The sequence below is a fragment of the Pongo abelii genome, chromosome 6, assembly GCF_028885655.2.
Source record: "Pongo abelii isolate AG06213 chromosome 6, NHGRI_mPonAbe1-v2.0_pri, whole genome shotgun sequence".
Classification (NCBI taxonomy): domain Eukaryota; kingdom Metazoa; phylum Chordata; class Mammalia; order Primates; family Hominidae; genus Pongo; species Pongo abelii.
In genome coordinates this window covers 148163834-148185159 of record NC_071991.2, presented here as the reverse complement: position 1 = coordinate 148185159, position 21326 = coordinate 148163834, and the positions used below count along the sequence as shown (strand labels likewise).

At 42.4% G+C, this 21326-nt stretch overlaps 1 protein-coding gene across 1 annotated transcript; it reads right to left on the bottom strand.

The window, feature by feature from the left end:
* Positions 1-13557: 13557 nt before the first annotated feature.
* GIMAP1 (GTPase, IMAP family member 1) lies at positions 13558-20787 on the bottom strand. Its single transcript, XM_009243417.4, has 3 exons — positions 20682-20787; positions 18313-18361; positions 13558-17354 (listed from the first exon to the last, which is right to left on the bottom strand). Exons 2-3 carry the CDS (start codon positions 18353-18355, stop codon positions 16477-16479), a joined length of 921 nt encoding a protein of 306 aa, XP_009241692.1. The 5' UTR covers positions 18356-18361; positions 20682-20787; the 3' UTR covers positions 13558-16476.
* Between the last annotated feature and the right edge of the window lie 539 nt (positions 20788-21326).

Below are 21326 nucleotides of genomic sequence, written 5' to 3'. Positions count from 1 at the left end.
TGGAGTGTGCCCCCCACACCTCTGCGGACTAGGACACCCTGGTGTTGGCTGGAAACTGATTGGGAACAAGACCCTGAAAACCAGCCGAATGCAGCGATGTGCTGCTTCCTTAACGGGTCACTTCCTGTCATGAGCCTGCCCTGGGACAGTGTGCCCCGTCCCATTTCCTTTTTTTTTTTTTTTTTTTTTTTTTTTTTTTACTGTTCTAAGCAAGCAGTATTTGGAAGAAGGAGATATGAAGGGAATTACAGACTCTCCCACTTCCAAGTTCAGAAAAGGCCCCTGGTGACTGGAAAGTTCTGGGCAGCAGCTGCTGCCCTCAGCACCCATCACTGGGGCACCTGCTCCTCCCAGCACTCTTGGGCCCCTTCTCACAGGCTCTGCTTCTGGAAAGTTTCTGCTAACCAGGATCAGAAAGGCACTCTGGTCCACAGAGTACCAGAACAAGCCCTTTCAGGGTTTGACTCTGGGCTCGTGACTGACCCCGGTAAGCTGTCTGGCACGTGATGGAGCCCACTCTGTGGGGACATTGTGGAGTCTACGTGTCAGTTTATCTGGTAAGGGTTGAAAGCAGGGTGATAGAACCTCTATTTTTGAACTGATTGCCATTTAAGGCTAGAGCAGTGGACATAAACCTGATTGCCATTTAAGGTTAGAGCAGTGGACATAAAGCAATTATGAGATGGAGAACCCAGTGGGACTTAGGCGGAGGGCCATCATGGCCCAGAGAATCCCCATATCCTTCTCTGTTGACATGTGAAGTGGGGCTTACAGTCATATGGTAACAATTGTCTAAGACTTGATGGGTAAAACAATTTTAAACAATCTCCTGCCAGCCCAGAAAACCTCTCCACAGAGGCAGAAGAGAAAGAAAACAATTTTATTATTGAATGTCCATTGAACCAGAATGTGATCTGGATCCCAGACAATCCAGGAAAAGATTGCAAAGACGGAGAGGGATGTCACCTGGTCATATAGCCAGGCAGGTGCCACCCATTACACACATGTTCTCAAGTTAAACTGTAACTAGTCCTCAAGTAAGAGGACTTGACAGCACCCTTTGCCTTACATAGTTCATCCTAAATTCACTCAGTAATCATCTATGTTAGCTAATTGTCTTTCCAGAGGGAAAGTAAACTTCTCATATCCTCTATGGCAAGAGGAAGATTTGCAACTCAGAAAGGTGCTGGCAGATGTCAGGCTCCTACCTAAGTTAAGTCAGGCTCCTAAATTAGGCCCCTATTTTCACACAGAGACTGGGAGGTGGGGACGCTACCTTCCTTGATGTTTGCATTTCAAAGGGATGGCTTCCAGATGCTCTACAGACAGCCCTGGGCTGTCAAACAGCTTTTAAAAAGATTTGCATTAGGTAGAGAAAGAATTCACACTTAGAAGGTTTCTAAAGAAAATGCTCTAAGAAGGGAGGGGTAATTCTTTTCCACTTTGTTTTTTCCCCAGAAAAGAGAATTCACGTTTTCTCCTTATTTTTTATTTTTATTTGCCCTTACACTTTTAAATTCTTCAAGGACTTTCAACCTAGTCAGCACTCATAATTTGTGTGAATTGAGCAGAGCAGGGCAGGAAGTGGGCTGTAATCTGACCAGGATTTCACCCTTGTTAGAAAGGGACCAGGTACTCTCCCAGCACCTGCCTGGAATCTCTCAAAAACTTGACGGACAGAGTTCACATCAAAATCTTATAAACAGTGAGGGGCACCCATGCTAACCATTCCCATCAATGTAGCAAATTCACTTAATTCTGGTGACATCTTCAAACTCCTTCTCTTCTTTCCTTTTGGTTTGAACTATTTCCAAACATTATTTTTATCCACTTAACTGGGTGCTCTGGCACCCCAGCTAAGGACTGATTTTCTGCTTTGAGTTCTGTTCTCTAAGTCTTATCTCTTCTTCTCTAGCAGTTCCCAGCCTCCTCTTATGGCTCAAAGAGACCCCAGGGAGTCAATGATGAAATGTGTTAACTGGTCTCTATCCGTTTTCTGGGTGAGATCGTGGGCTTTTTACAGGCCAGGGACTGTCTTTAGGTCAGGATCTTGCTAGAACTTAGCCCTAGGAAGTGCTCAAAAATACTTACTGAGTAAATGAGTAAAACATACGACTTAAATGCTCTAACTCTTCCCTCATGTCCCCTTTTGTAGTTACATTTAGTGCTAGAAGAATAATCTTAGGTAGCTACTTTCAGAAAGTAGGATTGTAGAAATTCGTATATATCCAGATACGAAAGGATTTCCAAAACTAGACTCTTTGTGCCTTTTTCCACACCCTCTCTATTCCTCTGTTCAGATTTGCAAAACAAACAAACAAACAAACCCCCAGGAAACCTGGGACACCGAGGAAGTGGCCATTTTCCCTACCCTTCTGTTTGACACCAAATTCAATCCCTTTTCAGCCTGGACAGAGACAGTTCTCTACCAAACCTGACATAGTACAAAATATGATGAATCATTACTGAAAGCATGTCTCTATCCATCCCCAGCCACCTCTGCTATCCCTGCTTTCTCTCTGTGATGCTCCCTGGGGCACAGAACTGAGCACGCTGAGTTGCAACTCATGTGCTCTAGTTATGTGATGAAGTTTCCGGAGTTCTGAGAGCAGTAGCCATCTCAGAGTAGATACCTGTAGGCTTCCCTGAGAATCAGCTTTATTAAGCTGAGGAGATGCCAAAGCTCCATCTCGGAGACATTTTGGGCAGCCACCTTCCCTACCAACTTGGAGTGATTCAAGGACCCCTGGGTTCAGGCCTTGGACCTTCTGTTTGAAATGGGAGACAGACAATTATTGCCTTCTGATGAAGGAGGAAGGGAGAATGAGGGAAAGAGGAGGCACGGCATTTACCACTTTCTCCTGAGCTACTGGGCTGAGGTCCTAGGTGACCAACCACCCAACTTGCCCTGAATTTGACTGGATTTAGTACTACAAGACCCACGTCCTGGGAAACCCCTTAGTCCCAGTCAAACTGAGCCTGTTGGTCACCACATGGTCTCCTAACACTTAGTCATGCTTGCTGTCTTTCACCATCTGGCCTCTGTCTCTTCATCCATCATCTCACCCTATTCCATGAAGGTCTCCTATGAACATGACTAGTGGGAAATGTGGAAATGAAACCCCAAGTCAGGGTTGGGAGGTGCTGAAGCCAAATGCTGAAGTGTGATTTCTCTTCCTTGTCGGTAGTCACTCTAAAAAAAGTTCTTTCTTGGAACTTTTTTTTAGAACATTGTGTTCTTATGAAAATCAAAGAGCAGGTAAAAGATGCTGAAAAAAAGTATTAAAATGCAGGCATTTCTATATTATCAACATTATTATTTCCTTTGTGTCTGGACAAGGTCATGGCTACTCTTTTCAGGGCTGAGAGGGGCCAGGTCAAGGGCACCTCTAATTGGAGGTGAGGAAAGGAGCCTCCTGGATCAGGGTGCTCTACAGAGACCACAGCTGCTGAAGAGGCTTCATGGTGGGGGCAGAGATCATCTAGGGGTGAATCCAGGAGGTAGAGTTGAGGACTCAGAAACATCCAGGTCAATAAAAGGGGCCGCTATTTGAGCCCACAGTTGACATACAATATGGAGGAAGGATTAACGATGCCATGAAGTACACTCTAAGTATCTAAATATTGCATCTTTTGAAGCAAATTGACCCTATTCTCCTGAGCCTTTGCACCACACCAGACCTAATGGGTGGTAAGTCCAGACAGCACCCATGGGAAGCAGACAAAAAGCTCTTAAGGAATCTGAAATCTTATTAGACAGACAAGACTTATGCAAACGAAAGACAATGAGTAAGGGTCCCAAATGAATGTTTTGGACAAGTGTATTTCATACACCCCATTATAGAGCATTAAAAAATGAAATAGAGTAGAATAGAAACTATCGAAATTAATCACACAAAATATGAGTGTATGTAAGTTCTGGGAAGCAGTATAAAACTGAGGGTCATGGTAAAAAATACATGAAAGCACAGTTTTACACAATGTATTAAGCAGGATTTTGGGAAGAAAAGAGGTCAAAATGGACCAACCCCAAGAAGAAAGCTCTGAGGTATGGAGTAGAACTTGGACATGTGATCAAGATTGACTGGAGGTGGAGAAGGGGCCCTTTGAAGCGGTTATTTTAAAGGAAGCAGAGAGTATGTAGGTGTCAGGGCAGGACAGTGCCTAGAGCAGGTTTAAGAGCTTGTTGTCATGACCTCTGGAGTTGTCTGGGTAGCTGGTGTCTAGTTGTCTAATTCCATAGCATTGCATTTAGAGTAGAACCTTCACCCATTTAGTTAGCCCAAAAGGCCAAGAGGGAGCAGCAGGACTGAATGCATGCCTTGACGCTTTCCTCTAGTTGTTTATCAGATGGGTTAGATGAGGTCCAGATGGGATGACAAGGTCCCTGGAGATTTCCTGGCCGGCACCATGGAGGACTGCTCCTGTTGCATCTGGAGTGGGGTGGACCCTCCTGAAAGCCTAATGAGTCCCTCCCCTACCCTGACATTATCACCTGCAACTGAATGTCTCCTGGTGAGCGTCTTGGGATCCACAAGCTGATATCTTCCTGTCACGAATAATGTTTCTGAGCTTGCTGAGGTGTACCCTCACCAGGCTGATTTCCTTCTGAGTCATTACATTGGAAATTCTCGGCCCTTGAGCTGTCAATCAATTATAGGTTTGTTGAGATATTTTCCCCCTCACCCCTCAGAGGGGAGACAAAGAGCCCCCCAAAACCTCAAGGTGGCTCGAGGCCTGAGATCAGTTGCATCTGAGGTTGAGAGCAGCCTCTTCTGTTTACACACTATGCTGTGACAAATGTTACCATGTGGACATCGACGTGAAAAAGTTGGGAAGCTCTACTTTTGATGAAAAAAGTATAATATACAAAGTCCTGCTGTCTGGGTCTTGCTTTCCTTCTGTCTGAAATTACTATTGACATTTGACATCATAGGGTATCAGAGTTACCAACAGGCACATCTGTAGGACTGGCCCAGGCTTCTTGGGGTGCACATTGTCTTTTAACATATCCCACCCCAAGATCTCTGGTTCCTCCTCTCCTGAAGCTATCAGACCTTACACACAGTCAGGAGATTCTGTCAGATTCTGCCCCAGGCAGTGCTCCCAAGCTGCCCCACAGTCTCTGTCAAGGCCAGGTTCTTCCAGACCCAGGACATGGGGTTCCTGGCCTGGGGATGCCTCTGTATCCTGGGAGCCTAAGCAAGGACCACAGTGGCTGCCTATTTGCTTTTTCAGAGAAGGGAAAACAGAGCAAGAGCAATGATAAAAAGTGGAGGCAAAGCTGAACGTGTAAAGGCAGTTGATTTGCACAAGAAGTGTTAGAAACAGTTCAGTGACAACATAAGAAGTCATACCTCCTGTGGCTTTTCTATGAAAACTACAGCCTGTGCTGCCATAAGCCTCATGGAGACTTGCATGCACACATCTTTCATTTGAGTTTAACCCAGTGAATAACTGAGTTGTGCAGAAGGGAAAGGAAAAAGGCACAGGCACAGAAGGTGAGAGCTAGAAGAATCTTGGGGATCATCTAAACTAGTCCTTTCCTCCCCCATATTACAGATAAGGAGACTGCAGTCTAGAGAAATGGTTTTCAGAAGACCGCATTAGTTAATTTTAGTATATGGTGTGAGATATAAATCAAGATTTTTTTTGCAAATATATGTCAAATTTTTCATTCCATCAACTTATCTTGTAGGGAGTATCCTTTTTTATTAAATTACTTTGGTACCCTTTCAAAAATTAATTAATCATATATATATAGGTCTATTTCTGAACTGTATTCTGTTCCATTGATCTTTATGTCTGATTTTCACCAATACCTCACTGTTATGATGATGGCAGCTGTATATAAATCTTGTGATCAGGAAGTGGAAATTCTCTTTTTCTTTTTCAAAATGGTTTTGGTTTTTAAATACAAATTTTAGAATCAGCTTGAAAAATATATAAGAAAATCCTTCCAGATTTTGATTGTGATTGCATGACTCTACAGATTCATTTGGAAATAATTGATATCTGAATATATTGAATCTTCTGATTCATGGACATGGCATAATATTGTTCCACTTATTTAGGTCTTGTTTGACTTTCCTCATCAATGTTTTGTAGTTTTCAGTGTAAAAACCTTAGATTAATCCCAATATTTTACAATTTTAATGGTACTATAAATGGTATTGATGATTTAATTTCAGTTTCCAGTCATTCATTAAAAGTATGCAAGAATATAATTGATTTTTGTATGTTGACCTTGTATTTTCTGACCTTGTTAATTTATTAGTTCTAGAATTTTTTCTTGATTCTTTGAGATTTTCTTCATAGAAAATTATGTCATCTGCAAATAAAAACAGTTTTTATTCTGTTCTTTCCAATCCGTGTGCTTTTAATTTCTTTTCTTTGCCTCCTTTCACTGGCAGGATCTCTATCAAAACATTAAATTGGAGTGGCAATGAGGGACATTCTGGCCTTTTCCTGAACTTAAGGGAATGCATCCAGTCTTGTACCTTCCGTATTCTTATGGATTTTCTGTCTACATGTTTTATTGATTACTGAGAAAGAAGGTTTAAAGTATCCAAGTATAATTTTGGATTTGTCTATGTATCTTTTTGGTTTCTTTAGTTTTGATTGATGTATTTTGAAGCTCTGTTTTTAGGTGCAAATATTCTAAGGATTGTTACATTTTTCTGATACATTAACACATTTATCATCATGTAATGTCCATCTTTATCCTTGACAATATTCCTTGCTCTGTAGACTACAGATCTATATTATATTAATGTAGGTACTCCAGCTTTCTTTTGATGAGTGTTTTCATGATGTTTATTTCCTCATTCTTTTACTTTTAAGCCATCTCTATGATTTTGATAGGCAGAATTCTAAGGTGGGCTCCAAGATTCCCATAAACTAGTATACATGCCCTAGATAATCTCTTCCTCTTTAGTGTGGGAAGACCTGTGAACAGAATGAATGACATTCCTATGATTGGTTTACATGGTAGAAGTGAAGGGATTTTGCAAATTTAATTAAGGTCTCTAATCAGCTAGTTTTGCATTAGTTAAAAGGGAGATTATTCTGGGTAGGTCTCACCTAATTAAAAGAAGCCTTAAAAGCAAGAGATACTTCCAGCTTTTAAGAAAGCAAGCATTCATGCTTTAAACCGCCTGTGAATATATGGAGAGGGGCAGCCTCTAGGATCTACCCACAACAACAGTCTTTCAACCACAAACAACTGAATTCTGCCAACAACCCGAATGAAGTTGGAAAAGGACCTGAGCTCCAAATGGCAGCATGGGTAACACTTCGATTTCAGCTTCACAAAACCCTGAGTAGAGGATCCACCTAAGCCATGTCTGGATTCCTGTGCTAGGCTGTTTTTGCATTGGTATAGAGAAATACTGAGACTGAGTAATTTATAAAGAAAATACATTTATTTTGGCTCACAGTTTGCAGGCTGTGCAGGAAGCACATTGCTGGCATCTGCTTCTAATGAAGGCCTCCGGAGGCTTCCAATCATTGTGGAAGACAAAGGGGAACCGCATGTCACATGATAAGAGTAACAACAAAGTGTGGGGGAGGTGCTACACACTTCCAAATAACCAGATCTCACTCACTGCAGTGAGGACAGCACTAACCCTTCTATGAAAGATCCACTCCCATGACCCAAACACCTCCCACCAGGTCCTGCCTCTAACATTAGGGATTACATTTCAACATGAGAAATGAGGGGCCAAACATTCCAAAAATATCAACTCTTGATCCACAGAAACTGTGAGATAATAATTGTATGTTGTTGTAAGTTGTCACATTTGTGGTAATTTGTTATGCAGCAATAGATAACCAATTCAGTCATTATATTTAAAGTGCATTTTTTTGTAGATAGCATATGGTTGGATCTTGTGGTTTTCTTGTGGTTTTAACCAATCTAAATGGATTTTAGACCATTTATCACAATCTACCTATAAAAATTTCAGGCCACTTCACATATATTTTAAGAAAGTTACAATAGTGTATTTGCAATTCATCCTTCCCATTTTTGTATTATTGTCGTAAACTTTCACATATTTTATAACTTCCCTAATACACTATTACTATTTTTGTTAGAGCTATAAAATGTAAAAGAAATTTCTTTTATATTTATATTTATATTTTCCATTTCTAGGGCTTTTCATTTCTTTGTGTAGATTCAAATTTCTATGTGGTGTCATATTCATTCCTTCTGCCTGAAAAACTTCTTTTAACATTTCTTATAGTGAAGATAAGTTGATAATTAACTATTCCAGCTTTTGTTAGTTAGATTCTTTATTTCACCATCATATTAGAAAGATTTTTGCTGGCTATAATATTCTGGGTAGTTTTTGAATTTCAGTATTATAAAGATGCTATTCAATTGTGTTCTGAATTGTAGTTTCTGACAAAAAAACAGCTGTAATTCTAATATTTATTCTTCTAATATAATGTCCTTTCCCCCTAGTTATATTTAAGACTTCCTCTTTATCATTGGTTCTCAACAGTTTGAGTATAAAATGTCTAGATTTTCTGTTTTGCTTTGTTATGTGTTTACCCTGCTTGGAGCTCTCTGTTTCTTGGATCTGTAGTTTCGTGTCCCTCAATACAAGTCTTAACCACTTCCTTTTCAAATATTTCTTCTGTCCATTCTCCCTTTTTGACAGGTATGTTAAACTGCTTGATATAATTTCATAACTCCTAGGTATTATTTTCCCCTCATTTCTTTTTCCCCTTTTGCTCATTTTGAACAATTTCTATTAACTTATTTTCAAATTCACTGATTCCTTCCTCAACTGTGTCAAATCTACTGATGTAACCCCTAAGGATTACTTCATTTCTCATAGAATGTTTTTAATTTCTAGCATTTACATTTGACTCTTATAGTTTCCGTCTCTCTGTTGAAATGCCTAAAATTTTATTACATGTTGTCTACATTTTTCACTTCATCCTTTAGCATAGTAATCATAATTATTTTAAGGTCCCTGTCCCACTTCTGGATTATTGCTGAGTCTGGTTCTGTGGATTGTTTTGTCCTTTCATTATGGATTATTATACTTTTGCTTTTCTGAATATATTATAATTTTATTAAATTGTAAATATGCACAGTAGGAAAGTAGATTGGGATAAATAGTATTTATACCTAGAATGGTTATGCCTCTTCTTCTGTCAGGCTGTTAAGTGTTCAGTTGAGTCAATCTAATTAAGAGTTGAACTGGGTTGGGGTTGTTGCTATGGTTACCTTCAGTGTATCTTAGGTTTTTAATTTGTTTAGTGTTGCCTTGTGCTTAGGTGGGGACTGAAATGCCATAGGGCTTTACCTGGTGTTCCTGTTCCATTCACCGTCAGATTTCAGTCATCTCTGCATAACTCCACTTCATAGAGAGTGGTTCCAGGCTTTGACCCTTCCCTATAGTAGACTGGATTGCTTGTTAATCGCCCAGTATTTTTTTAGATATATGGCAAGGGCAGGGAAGTGTTCTCTGTTATTCTTACATAGCTTCAGTCTTAGGCATGCCCTATGTGCCTGGGCTTTGGGCACTGTGCTTTCTCAGTGATCCTGACCTTCTTCCTAATGGCAGCTGTATTCGTGAGGGTTCTCCAAAAATAGAGAACCCATTGTGTGTGTGTGTGTGTGTGTGTGTGTGTAGTTGGTCTGCATGATTATGGAGGCTGAGAGCCCCATAATATGCTGTCTGTCAGCTGAAGAACTGGGAAAGCTGACGGTGTAATCCAATCTGAGTTCAAAGGCCTGAGAACCAGGGAAGCTGATGATGTAACTCTCCCAGTTTGAGGCCAATGGTCCAAGAACCAGGTGTGTGTGTGGGAGGTTGTTGGTGTAAGTCCAAGAGTTCAAAGGCTTGAGAACCAAGAGCTCCATTGTTTGAAGGCAGGAGAAGATGGATGTCCCAGCTCAAGAAGAGAGAATGAATTGCCCTTTGCTGCCTTTTTGTTCTATTTGGAACTTCAACTGACTAGACGATGTCTGCCCATATTGGTGATGGCAGAACTTCTTTACTTGTTTGAATCTACGGATTCAAATGCTAATCTCTTCTGGAAACACCTTCACAAACACACACAGAAATAATATCTTACTAGCTATCTGGGCATCCTTTAGTTCAATCAAGCTGACACATAAAATTAACTATCACAGAATCCAGGGTGTTCTTTGTATATGTGTAATAGAAGTCTTGTGCAGAACAGAGGTTTTTTTTTGCCTCTTTTTAGAAGTCAGTTGTCAGTCCAACTTTTACTCCTTTATAATATCTCTTTTTTCTGCTTTAAGTTTATTGGTTTAATTGAATTAGTGGATTGATATATTTTATCTGTTCTGGAAAATTCTCATGTTTTCAGATATTGTCTTAACTCCTGTTTTTCTATTCCTTTTTTCTTTTTGCCTTATCTCTGTGAACCTATGTTTTTCTATTCTTTCAGAATGATGATTAGTATGTTAAATCTTCTCACTCTTTTCTCTATATTTCTTACCCTCTCTCCACATTGCCTATCTATTTGGTATCTCTGGGCTGCATTCCATGTTTTCTTCTATCCTGATTCTCTCTTCAGCACTGTTTAATCCATTAAATCTGTCCACTGAGTTGTTAATTTCAGTTATATATAAGTTCAGGTTTGTGAAGGAGGAAACACCAAAACTGGATTAGATGTACAAAAAATTTAATGGAGGCAGAAGCAGGTAGAGGGAAGGATAGATTTCAGACCATAATGGTTTGACACCTGTGAAGGGAGAGTGGAAAGAAACAAGGTTTGGTTAGGAAGAGTCGTGGGCAGTGCAGTTCCAGGAAAGATTCAGATAGCCAAGAGGGAGTCTTTGAGCCAAGCTGCCAGTTAGAGGAAGCTCATGTCTTTCCAGGAGGAGCCTGAGTACCCTCACCATGCCAATGTGCTAGCTCACTGGCTGGGAGCAGTCTGCAGGTGGCATGCCTTTGGCACAAACATGGTGGTGGGTCCAGAGGGGCAGAAGCAGGGCCATTTACCAATCCTACTCTCCAGAGCTGGTGACATGGGTGGCATGTTTTATGGCTGCCACATTCCGTTTGTCAATTCTAATAGTTTTATTTGGTATGTTTGCAAATGTATCATGTCAGTTTTATATTTTCCCATTTTCTGAAGACATTTTCGAGATTGCTTAAAAATTGTCTTAGATATTGTAAGTATACTTATTTTATACCCATATCTGATCATTATAGTATCTCAAGTTTTTGCTTATTTGTTTCTGTTACTTTTTGTTGGTTTTCTCATTGCATCATGTTTCTTTTGGTGTTTGGTTTTCTCTGAGTGCTAGACATTACATTTAAAAAGAAGTGTTCAAGGGAAAATTTAAGGCCCAAAATATTAGTATCATCCTCCAGGTAGAATTCCTTTTTAATGCCAAATCTTGAGACACTATTGGAGAAAGACCGCTTTAATCAAGTCTAAGGACAGTCACACTGCAAGTCTACTGGAAGGATGATTTACATCTGAGAATTTATCACTTTGGGATCCTTTTTTTTTTCTTTTTTTTGAGATGGAGTCTCACTCTGTCACCCAGGCTGGAGTGCAATGGCACGATCTTGGCTCACTGCAACCTCCACCTCCCATGTTCAAGCAATTCTTCTGCCACAGCCTCCCAAGTAGCTGGGATTACAGACATGCACCATCACGCCTGGCTAATTTTTTGTATTTTTAGTAGAGACGTGGTCTTACCAAGTTGGCCAGCCTGGTCTCAAACTCCTGACTTCAGGTGATCCGCCTGCCTCAGCCTCCCAAAGTTCTGGGATTACAGGCGGGATCCTTTCTAAAAGTAAGGCGAGGATGACATTCTTCACTTTGGATGGATTGTGGATTTTACTTTTATCTTGATTATCCTATAAAATTACCAAATCCCAAATTGGGGCTCCATCTTTAAGCTGTTTCTACTTGACCTGAAAATACCCTAAGGGCAAAAGTGGCTCCTTATCAGGCTTAGGTTTCTGGGTTTTCAATTTTCTTAAGTTTGTTCTAGAAATTCCTCACTCTCTTGTTAGGTCTTTGAAGCTTACTATTTAATTTATTTTATCCCGAGTGAGTGTTAACATTATTCTCTATGGGAGTATTGTACTAATTATCTAGCCACATTTGCCATAAGATCTATGTTCCACTGATTTTTTTTTTTTTTTTTTTGAGATGGAGTCTCATTCTGTCACCCAGACTGGAGTGTAGTGGTGTGATCTTGGCTCACTGCAACCTCTGCCTCCCGGGCTCAAGCGATTCTCCTGCCTCAGCCTCCTACGTAGCTGGGACTACAGGCTCGCACCACCACACCCAGCTCATTTTTTTTTTTTGTGGTATTTTTAGTAGAGATGGGGTTTCACCATGTTGGCCAGGATGGTCTCGATCTCCTGACCTCATTAGCCACCCACCTTGGCCTCCCAAAGTGCTGGGATTACAGGCGTGAGCCAATGCACCCGGCCTCCATTGATCTTATTGATTCTGAGTAACCCTAACTGAGCATCAGAGACAATCTTGATCTAGGTCTTCATGTGCAAGCTGTTATAGAGGGACCTGCAGAGAATATTAGTTATCTCCTTTAACACAAGAAAGAATCAGTGGCTTTCCAGGAAGAAGGCCTTCTCTGCCTACTGGAGACAAATTCTGGTAATTCAGGCTTAAAACTTGGAGTTGATCCTTCTGCAGAACTGGAAGTCAGAAAGTCTTTCTTTCCTTTTTATTTCTTGAGATTGAGATGTCTATCCTTGGTGTGTGTGTGTGTGTGTGTGTGTGTATGTGTGTGTGTGCGTTTGCATGCATGCAAGTGTGTGTGTTTAATTTTTGAGCAGTGGTATGCAATTCTCTTCAGTGTTCATCATGATACATTCTGCTAGCATGTAGCAGAAAAGATAGTCTAGGAGTCTTCAGATGTATGAAATCAAGAAGATATGCACAATATAACACCATTTTGAAAGTAAAAAAAGTCCAAGTGCCTAAACTTAGTGGTATGTAAAGAGAATTATGAGGAGGGAAAGAAAATATAAAAATATGAGAAGAATTAGGCAAAGAATGTTATTGAAAGTATAAAAATAAGACTCAAACCAATAATTATAACTAAACATCCAGTATATGGAGTGATAACTGCTTAAAGATATAAAGAGGAGGGGACAAATTTGTAAGCATCTCAATAAAGTATCTTATTGGTAGAATAAGCAAGAACCAAATCTAGTTGCCTAAGAATAGGCCAACATTGCCACTGTTAGATTAAGAATCACGGGGGAAAAATGAGTGTTGAGCCATAGTCTAGCTGTAGCTTCCCCAAGAATTTACAGGAATTCTCTTCTGGGGTACTGAATCCATAGGTGAATCTCTGGAAGGAGCACTGGTATTTGTTAGGGCTACTGTGCGGGCTGGAACTGAATATTGATAGTGTACGAATATGTAAGAATCTACTCTGCCTGAAATCTTTTGCTCTAAAAGTTCATCATGGCCAACACTAGCTTTCAGAAATAAGCCAGATACAAGTCTTTTTGTGTAGAACAAAAGCTGATCCAGGTACCAGGGCATAAAAATATGAACAGAAACATCATCAGCACAGGACCCATACATTTTTATCCTCCAAGAGATAAAAGGAGAGGAGAGGAAGGGTGACAATTGAAATGGATATATATTCATACAATTTTTGAGGTATTGGACAGTATTTTTACTGTGTCTGGTTAAAATTAGCAAGCAAGTTTTTCCTACAGGAAGCAGTGCTGTTTTATGCTGTAATTTAAATATAAAATTGATTTGTGCTATCAAATCACTCAAATTACATAAGTGAGGTCACAAGGCCTAACATTGAGTTATGGGGGAAAAAGCATCCTTTAAGCCACAGCCTAAAAAAAGACTTTACTGAAGAGAATGGTGAATGCCAACTGTTCTGTAGTAGGAGAAAAGGATAAAATAAGCTGAAAGAGGTGGAAATACAGTAATTTGGGGGACCCTGTGCTTGAAGGGAAGTAAATTTCCTTAGGGCAGGAGAATATCATTAATACAATGGCACACTTGCACGAAAGAATTTTCTGTTATCTATGGTAGAAAATTTAGAAAATGGTCAAAAGTCTGGTAGTTACAAATCTAATATTAAAAAGGTACAGGAAAGTCAACTTTACAATTCATTTTCCAAACATTTGTTGATCTCACTTTATATGCCAGGCACTGGGTTGTATAACGGGGTTACAAAGATGAAAAAAAAAAAAAGATCATAATCAAAGTATCTGAAAAAGAAAACCACTAAAGAAATGTTATTGAGTGTAAAGGAAAACTGTAACTTCTTTAATAATACATTATTCAAATTCAAAGATGATAGCACATTTTGAGATTCAGACTGGTAATATATCTTTGATTACACTTTGCAAATGTATTTGACAATTAACCATATACTACTACTTTTTATTACCGAGGTAGGAGGCAGGACTAGACTCTGGAGGTGGGGATTGGGCTCCAGACCACACTGAAGACGAGCTGAAAGGGAAGAGGTGAAAGAGTCTCTCCATAAAACAAACTCACCAGTGCCACGTCAGGTTACCATTGCTAAGGCAACCCCTGGAAGTTTTGGCTCCTTTCCATAGCAACAATCCTACGACCTGGAAGTTACCACCTTTTTTCTAGAAATTTTGGCATAATCCACCCCTTAATTTGCATATAATTGAAAGTGGGTATAAATATCATTGCAGAACTGCTTCCGAGCTGCTACTCTGGGCACATTGCCTGTGCAGAGCCCCGCTCCACAAAGCAGCTTTGTTGCTGCTGTACATTAAACCACTTTGATAAAAGTTGTTGTCTAACACCACCAGCAGCACTGGCTCGTGCGCAAGTGGCCGTGGACGACCACGCTGTGCCCTCCCTGCTGTCCTCTCCGGTCATCAAAGGATCCCTCCCTGGCTCGAGGCCCCTGCATGGGCCCAGTATGGCTGCTGAGGAAGCGAAAGGCAGGAATTAAACATGGGTTTTTCTTGAGCCACGCTTCAAAAAGTCCAACTCCCTGCAGCGGTCACCAAGGCCCTCAGGACCCCTCACCATAGCCTGCCCGAAGCCCGCAACCCACCTGGAACCTCCTGCAGTCCTTAGCCTGACCTGGCAATTGTGCGCATGCTTGCAGACCCCTCCTTCCCAACGTGTGCTGGGGAAGACCCTAGGGCGCCTGAGCACACTCCCTTCCTCCTCCTCTTCCTCTTGAATGGAGCTAATGTGAATACCTGCTTCCCGTGTCTCCATGACCTCACTAGAGGTTGGCTGATTTAAAGACAATGAGTTCCCTTAAAGGGTTCTCATTATGCTCAGAAATAGAAATAAGGACGTCCTATTGTTTGATTCGCACAACCAGTCAGCGTCACATTTTCTAATCACGTGGCATTCAAGAACCTTCCTGGACAGGCCCATCCCGAAAAAACCGGATGCTTTCGCCTCACAGCATAGGATGCTCAGGTGTCTGCAGTCTCAGCCTATGCACCTGGCGCTCTGCCTCTTCTCCATAACCAGAGAGGAGCTCGAGATACAGACTGTGTGTGTGTGTGTGTGATAAAAATATGAATAACCATATAGAAGATATTATATGTTATTTTCCCAATATCCTACTCTTTCTTTTCTTTTTTTTTTTGAGACAGATTCTTGCTTTGTCACCCAGCCTGGAGTGCAGTGGCATGATCTTGGCTCACTGCATCAAGTGATTCTCCCGCCTCAGCCTCCTGAATGGCTGGGATTACAGGCGAGTGCTACCACGCCTGGCTAATTTTTGTATTTTTAGTAGAGATGGGGTTTCGCCATGTTGGTCAGGCTGGTCTCGAACTCCTGACCTCAGGTGATCCACCCACCTCGACCTCCCAAAGTGTTGGGATTACAGGCGTGAGCCACCTCGCCCGGCCCTTACTTCATTTTGGAATGCCATGAACCATAATATGTTCTAGAAAAGTGGAAACTGTTATTTTCCACTTTGTAACAGTACAATTACATTCATCTTCTTGGTAGTAAATCATTGTACTATAAACTGATGTCTCAGAAGTAACATTCACATGTGTAACCCCCACATTTCTTTTATGGATGCTAAAAGTCTACAAGGATCACAAAGGAACCTATCTACCCATGTATAAGAACTAGAAAATTATCAAGGTGGGGCAGTCTAAATTTTTTAAAAAGCTCGAAAATAATGGCACTTGTTTTCCCTGTGCCATGCATTTGTCCCCACTACAAGCTACTTGACATTGGACTACCAAAACTACCAAAGGAAGTTATTGTTAGACGCATTTATTTTAAAACTCTGCATACACATCATTTAAAATGAGTTAAAAACTTAAAAAGTGAACTCTGAGCCTTGGCAAAGTTGCAAAGATGATGCAGCATTCAAAGTTTTCTGAGTCATTAAAACTATGCCTGAAACTACAGGATTCCTTCCGTTGGAATGAAGTTTTCCCTTCAGCTCCAAGAATTCAGCCTCTCTTAACCAAGTTGCCTTCAGTCTTAGGACCTGCGCTGTCAGTCAGGCCCGACCTCCTCAACAGCCTCCGACCAGCGCCAGTGGAGCAGCACCCAGAACAGGAGCGCGCCCCCCAGCAGCAGGGCCAGGCCCAGCCTCCAGCTCCTGGGGGGCTTCAGCCACTTCCACAGCCCGGCCGACAGCCAGGAGCCCCACGGCCTCCTACGCACCCTGGCGGCCACGCGCTCCGCCAACCTCCGGAGCCGCTCCTCGGGGACTGCCCAGCTCAGCTCCTGCGCCAACTCGTACACCTCATTGGAGTAATGGGCGCCCCTGTGCTCCCGCACCAGGCCCTCCACCATCCCCAGCAGCTGCTCCACCTGGGCTTCCTGCTCCCAGCCGGTGGCCCGGTTGTCAAAGGCACAGACCCGGCCCCCGCACTCGGCCACCAGCTCGCGCAAGGCCCGGTTCTCTGTGTTGCTCACGTAATCGTGCAGGGAGCCCCCGGCCAGGTCCTCCTTCCTGGTGAAGACGATGATCATCCATTTTAGGACGTCCTCCCCGAACATGTCCCTCACCTGCCTCACTGCCTGCTGGTCCTGGGTCGTGAACCGGCCCAACTGGGTCACCAGGAGCAGCGCGTGGGGTCCGGGGGCCGAGAGTAGGTAGCAGTGACCTCTCTCCTCACAGCCAGGATCTGTCTTGGACACTTGGGAGCTGAAAATGTCCGGAGTGTCCACGACTTCCACGTGGCACTTGTCCCACGTGCGGCTGCCCGTGGTGCAGGCCCTGGTCACAGACGTGGCCCCCAGCCTGGAGAGGAACCGTCTCTGGCCCAGGATGCTGTTCCCAGTGGCGCTCTTCCCGGCCCCTGTTCTCCCAACAAGGATGAGCCTCCGCGTGGACTCCTGCCGGGACTGAGTGTTCTCTTCTAAACCTGTGAGACCAAGTGTTATAATCTTACTTAAGTTTAACTAACTTCCCCTTGGGAACTGGAATCTTCTTGCCTTTAGCATAAGTGGTTAAGAATAGAGATTTGAACCCCTGGGCGTTCATTTCCACCTTTTCCTTTTGTATTTGGGTTGTCTGCCTGCACCGGTAGATGCTTCAACTATAGCTGATTATCATAGAAATGCTTCTTTATCAGTCCAGCCCAATAGTTCATCTGACATTTCTGGTCATCCACACATATGCAGACATATTTATTTCATATTTGAAAATTTCGATGGACTCTGAAATATTCTCCCAGAGACCGTCCCCAGAGACAGGCAGTGGGGGCAGTACTGCCTGGTAGTGAAGAGCTGTGTGGAGTCCCAGATACCTTGGTTTGAATCACAGCCCCACCATGTGCTGGTTGTGTAACCTTGGGGAAGTTGCATAATCTAAGTATTAAGCCTCTTCGGCAAAAGTGGGAGTGATAATAGAGGCCTGTTTCTCAGAGGACTGTTGAGGGGGTGAGATAAGCCCTCTTTCCTTCTTCCCTCCTTCTCTCCCTCTTTCTCTCCTTCCTCTCTTCTTTCTCTCTTAAACTGGCTGCCTAAAAAGAATATATGTTTTAACCCTCTATGCTTGTTCTCTAAACATTCTACCTCACAAATTATGTTCACGGTAGTGCATGATTTAATCCCCTCTGCACTTCTTCTGCGGTGATCGGAGTAGGTTTATTATCCTTATTTTATACTGTGGAACCAAAGGAGCAGGCTAGTCACAGAACTTAACTTCTCACAGCAGAGATCCAGCTAAAATGCAAATCTCAGGGCTGGTGCTGTTTCATCCCAGGGTTGAGACACCTCTGGAACTTATCTCTGTTCAGTCTTGAGGAAGCCCCATTCTCCTTATTACCCTAAGCTCAAGCCTAGGGGGGGCAAGTATGAGGTGTAGAGATATGGTCTTACCATAGACATTTTCTTCATCTGTCGCCATCTTCCTTCCTCCCATGCTTATCTGGAAGAGTCCCAAACACAATTTGTTAATTCATTTATTTATTCCTCAAATAGGTGTAACCACCTACAGGGTGTCAGGCAAAGTCCAAAGAGCTGGTGACAGCACAGTGAAAAGACATGGTTTTTGCTTGCAAGGATCTAAAAATCTAGGTGTATGTCTTGGCAGAAGGGCATGTGGCTAGAGAGAAGACAGGTAAATTTAGTCAAATGTAATACATTGTGCTAATCCTTCTTTAAGTAAGGATTATATCAGAACTTGAGAGAATGGCCTTGGAAGGGCCAACACCCTGCCCTTGAGTTGGTAGGATGCTGTGAGAACATTGGGTGAGGTTGGATTTGTCTTTTCAGGAACTCCAAAAGCAAAAAGCAGAGGGTCGGTTATACCATTTACTCAATGCCAATGGGCTTTAGGTATTACTTTTCCCCGGGTGATTCTATATCACTGACATAAGCTAGAGATATCAGGGGATTCAGCAGCTGGGGGAAGTTTAGGTAAACCCTCAGAACCAGAAAATTTGCCCAGTGACTTAGGCACCCACCTAAGTGGCTGACCTGGGAAAAAAGAAGAAAATTGGGATTTTTCTTTTGGAAATTGAACAGATCTCCCAAGTAGATCTGGAGGGCCCCTGACTCTGTTTTCTTAAAATCAAATAATTTGGTTTGTCTAGAGATGTCTAAATATATTCGTGCTGGAGAGACTTGAACACTTCCCTTCAACTCCTGAAGTTGTTTCCCTTCCAAATATGATTATGCTGAAATCTAACATTGTGTAATACAGCTAAACACTCTGTTATCCAGTTTGCCTGATCACACAAGCTCCTGAACACAAATGCACTTCTCCCCGCATCTGCGTTTCCAGCCTCATTCCCAGACAATCCCACACTCGGTCAGCTACTTCACAATCAGCAGATTTCAGGGCCTTTCCAACCCACTCGGCTTCCCCTCCTAGGACTATTGATCCTCCCCGACCATCTGTCTGTGCCTCACCATCCATGTCAAACTCGTTGTGTCTTGCACCCTGGTCACTCGGGTACCTGTGTTCCCTCCCATTGGCACCACACATGAAGGAAGGACACAGAGAGAGGCTGGCTGAGTAACTTCTTTGATTGAAGGACTTGGAGAACAGATTTGCCTCATATTAGATCTAGAGCTGTTTCTGTTTCTGCAGGAACTCTACTGGCCCTCCCCAAAGCCTTCAATAAAATTCACTCCATGGGCCTTATGTGATAATTATTTTGCGTGTAGGAATGAACAGACGATCATAAATGACATCAGAGCAGAAACGAAGAAACAGTTGCAAGATTCAGAGAAAAGAATTTAGATGAAGCAAAATGTCCTTGTCAACCAAGAAAATGAGAATGTGTGCTGCAGAATTCTGGATAGGCCACTGGAATTTTCCATAGTTTGGAAGAGGGGTTGAAATGATTTTAAATAGTTTTTTTTTTTTAAAGGAAAGTAAGACCCAGCTGAACTCTGAGGTGACAAATGGCCCTTAATCATTGAGGAATGTACACTTACAGAATCCTATATTACTAACACTTTAAGAGACCACAAAGTTTATTGAGTTCTTCACCGCTCAAAAGTGCTGCTTCTCAGAATTACTTGAATGCTCTTTAAAAATGTACATCTCTTGGATCCATCCTCAGAGATTCTGATTCATGAATTAAATGTTTCTGATGTCCACAGCTCAGAACTTGGACATCAGTCATTTTTGCACCCCCCTTTATTGTACAGATGGGAATTTGAGGTGTCCCTGTGGCTGGAGCAGGAGAAGCTTGAATTAAGGGAGCAGATGTTTAAGGGACCATGCAGGGAAAGGGGTTGAAGACCAAGATATTAATCTCAGATGTCTCCTCAGGGGCCCCTTCTGTGGACAGTGAGGAGGAGAGTTCAAATGTACCCAGTCTTGTCACGTTGTAACTCACTCCAAGGTTAGATGGCTTATGGGGCCACAGAAATATCTTTTGCCTTTGCTCAATAGGGAGCTTGAGGCATGTTTAATGCCTTTCAAACTGTATTTTATTACTGGAGGTGGTTCCAGCACACTCTTTTCTTACTTTGTTAAGGGAATGTGGGAGGAGACAGGTTTCACTTCTCACCAAGAACATGTGTGCTCCAGAGCTGGAGAAGATGATCCTAAAATTTCCTCTGAACTTTGCCTACTTAAAAACCTGGAAGCATGTCCTTGATTGTTCCAGATCTTGCTTGCCTGCATGATGCCTGCATGATGCAAGTGTTCAGGCAGTAAACACTCTAGGAATCATGTTCTTTCTGGTTCTCAGAGCACCCCCAGCCCCCACCACTCCCAGGCTCAGGCTCACCTTTCCTGGTGACAGGCTCTGAAGTTGGCCACAAGAAGCCCCAACCTGCTGCTTTCCCTTCGGCTGTGAGTGCAGAAGGCTGTTTCCTCTCAGCACACAGAGGAAATCACTCAGACTTCACAAATCAGGAAGCTCAGGGTGGGCCCCATCGTTACGATTTAAAAAGACAGAAACATTTCCCATTGAGCTGTGGGTTGGCAATACTTCTCCTACCGACTCTACTTTCTGCTGTTATGTGCCTCCAGCAGGGCCTTATGATGTGAAATATCTTGCCATGCTCTAAGAAGGGAGGGATGTTTTAGTCCCTGAGGCCTGACTGTACTTCTAAAATTGATTACTGAGCTAATCTTTAGTTGCCTTTGCCCTTTAAGGACGTTTCCGCATATAAAATAGGCCCAGAGAGTCTCCTGCCCCAGAACAAATAACATGATAGCTGTTCTCATCATCTGTCCATTAATTAGACATTCATGTGGCCAGCACCAGCCCCAGATCCAGTCTGCAAGAAAAACCTGAAGGCAAAGTCTTACCATTTTCTGAGAGAGGAGGGCTTTCCCAGCTATTGAAGGACTTGAGGGTGAACTGGTATGTTGAGGATGAACACCTTTGCACTATCTTCAAATTAGCCTTATTAGGAGGCTTAGTCTA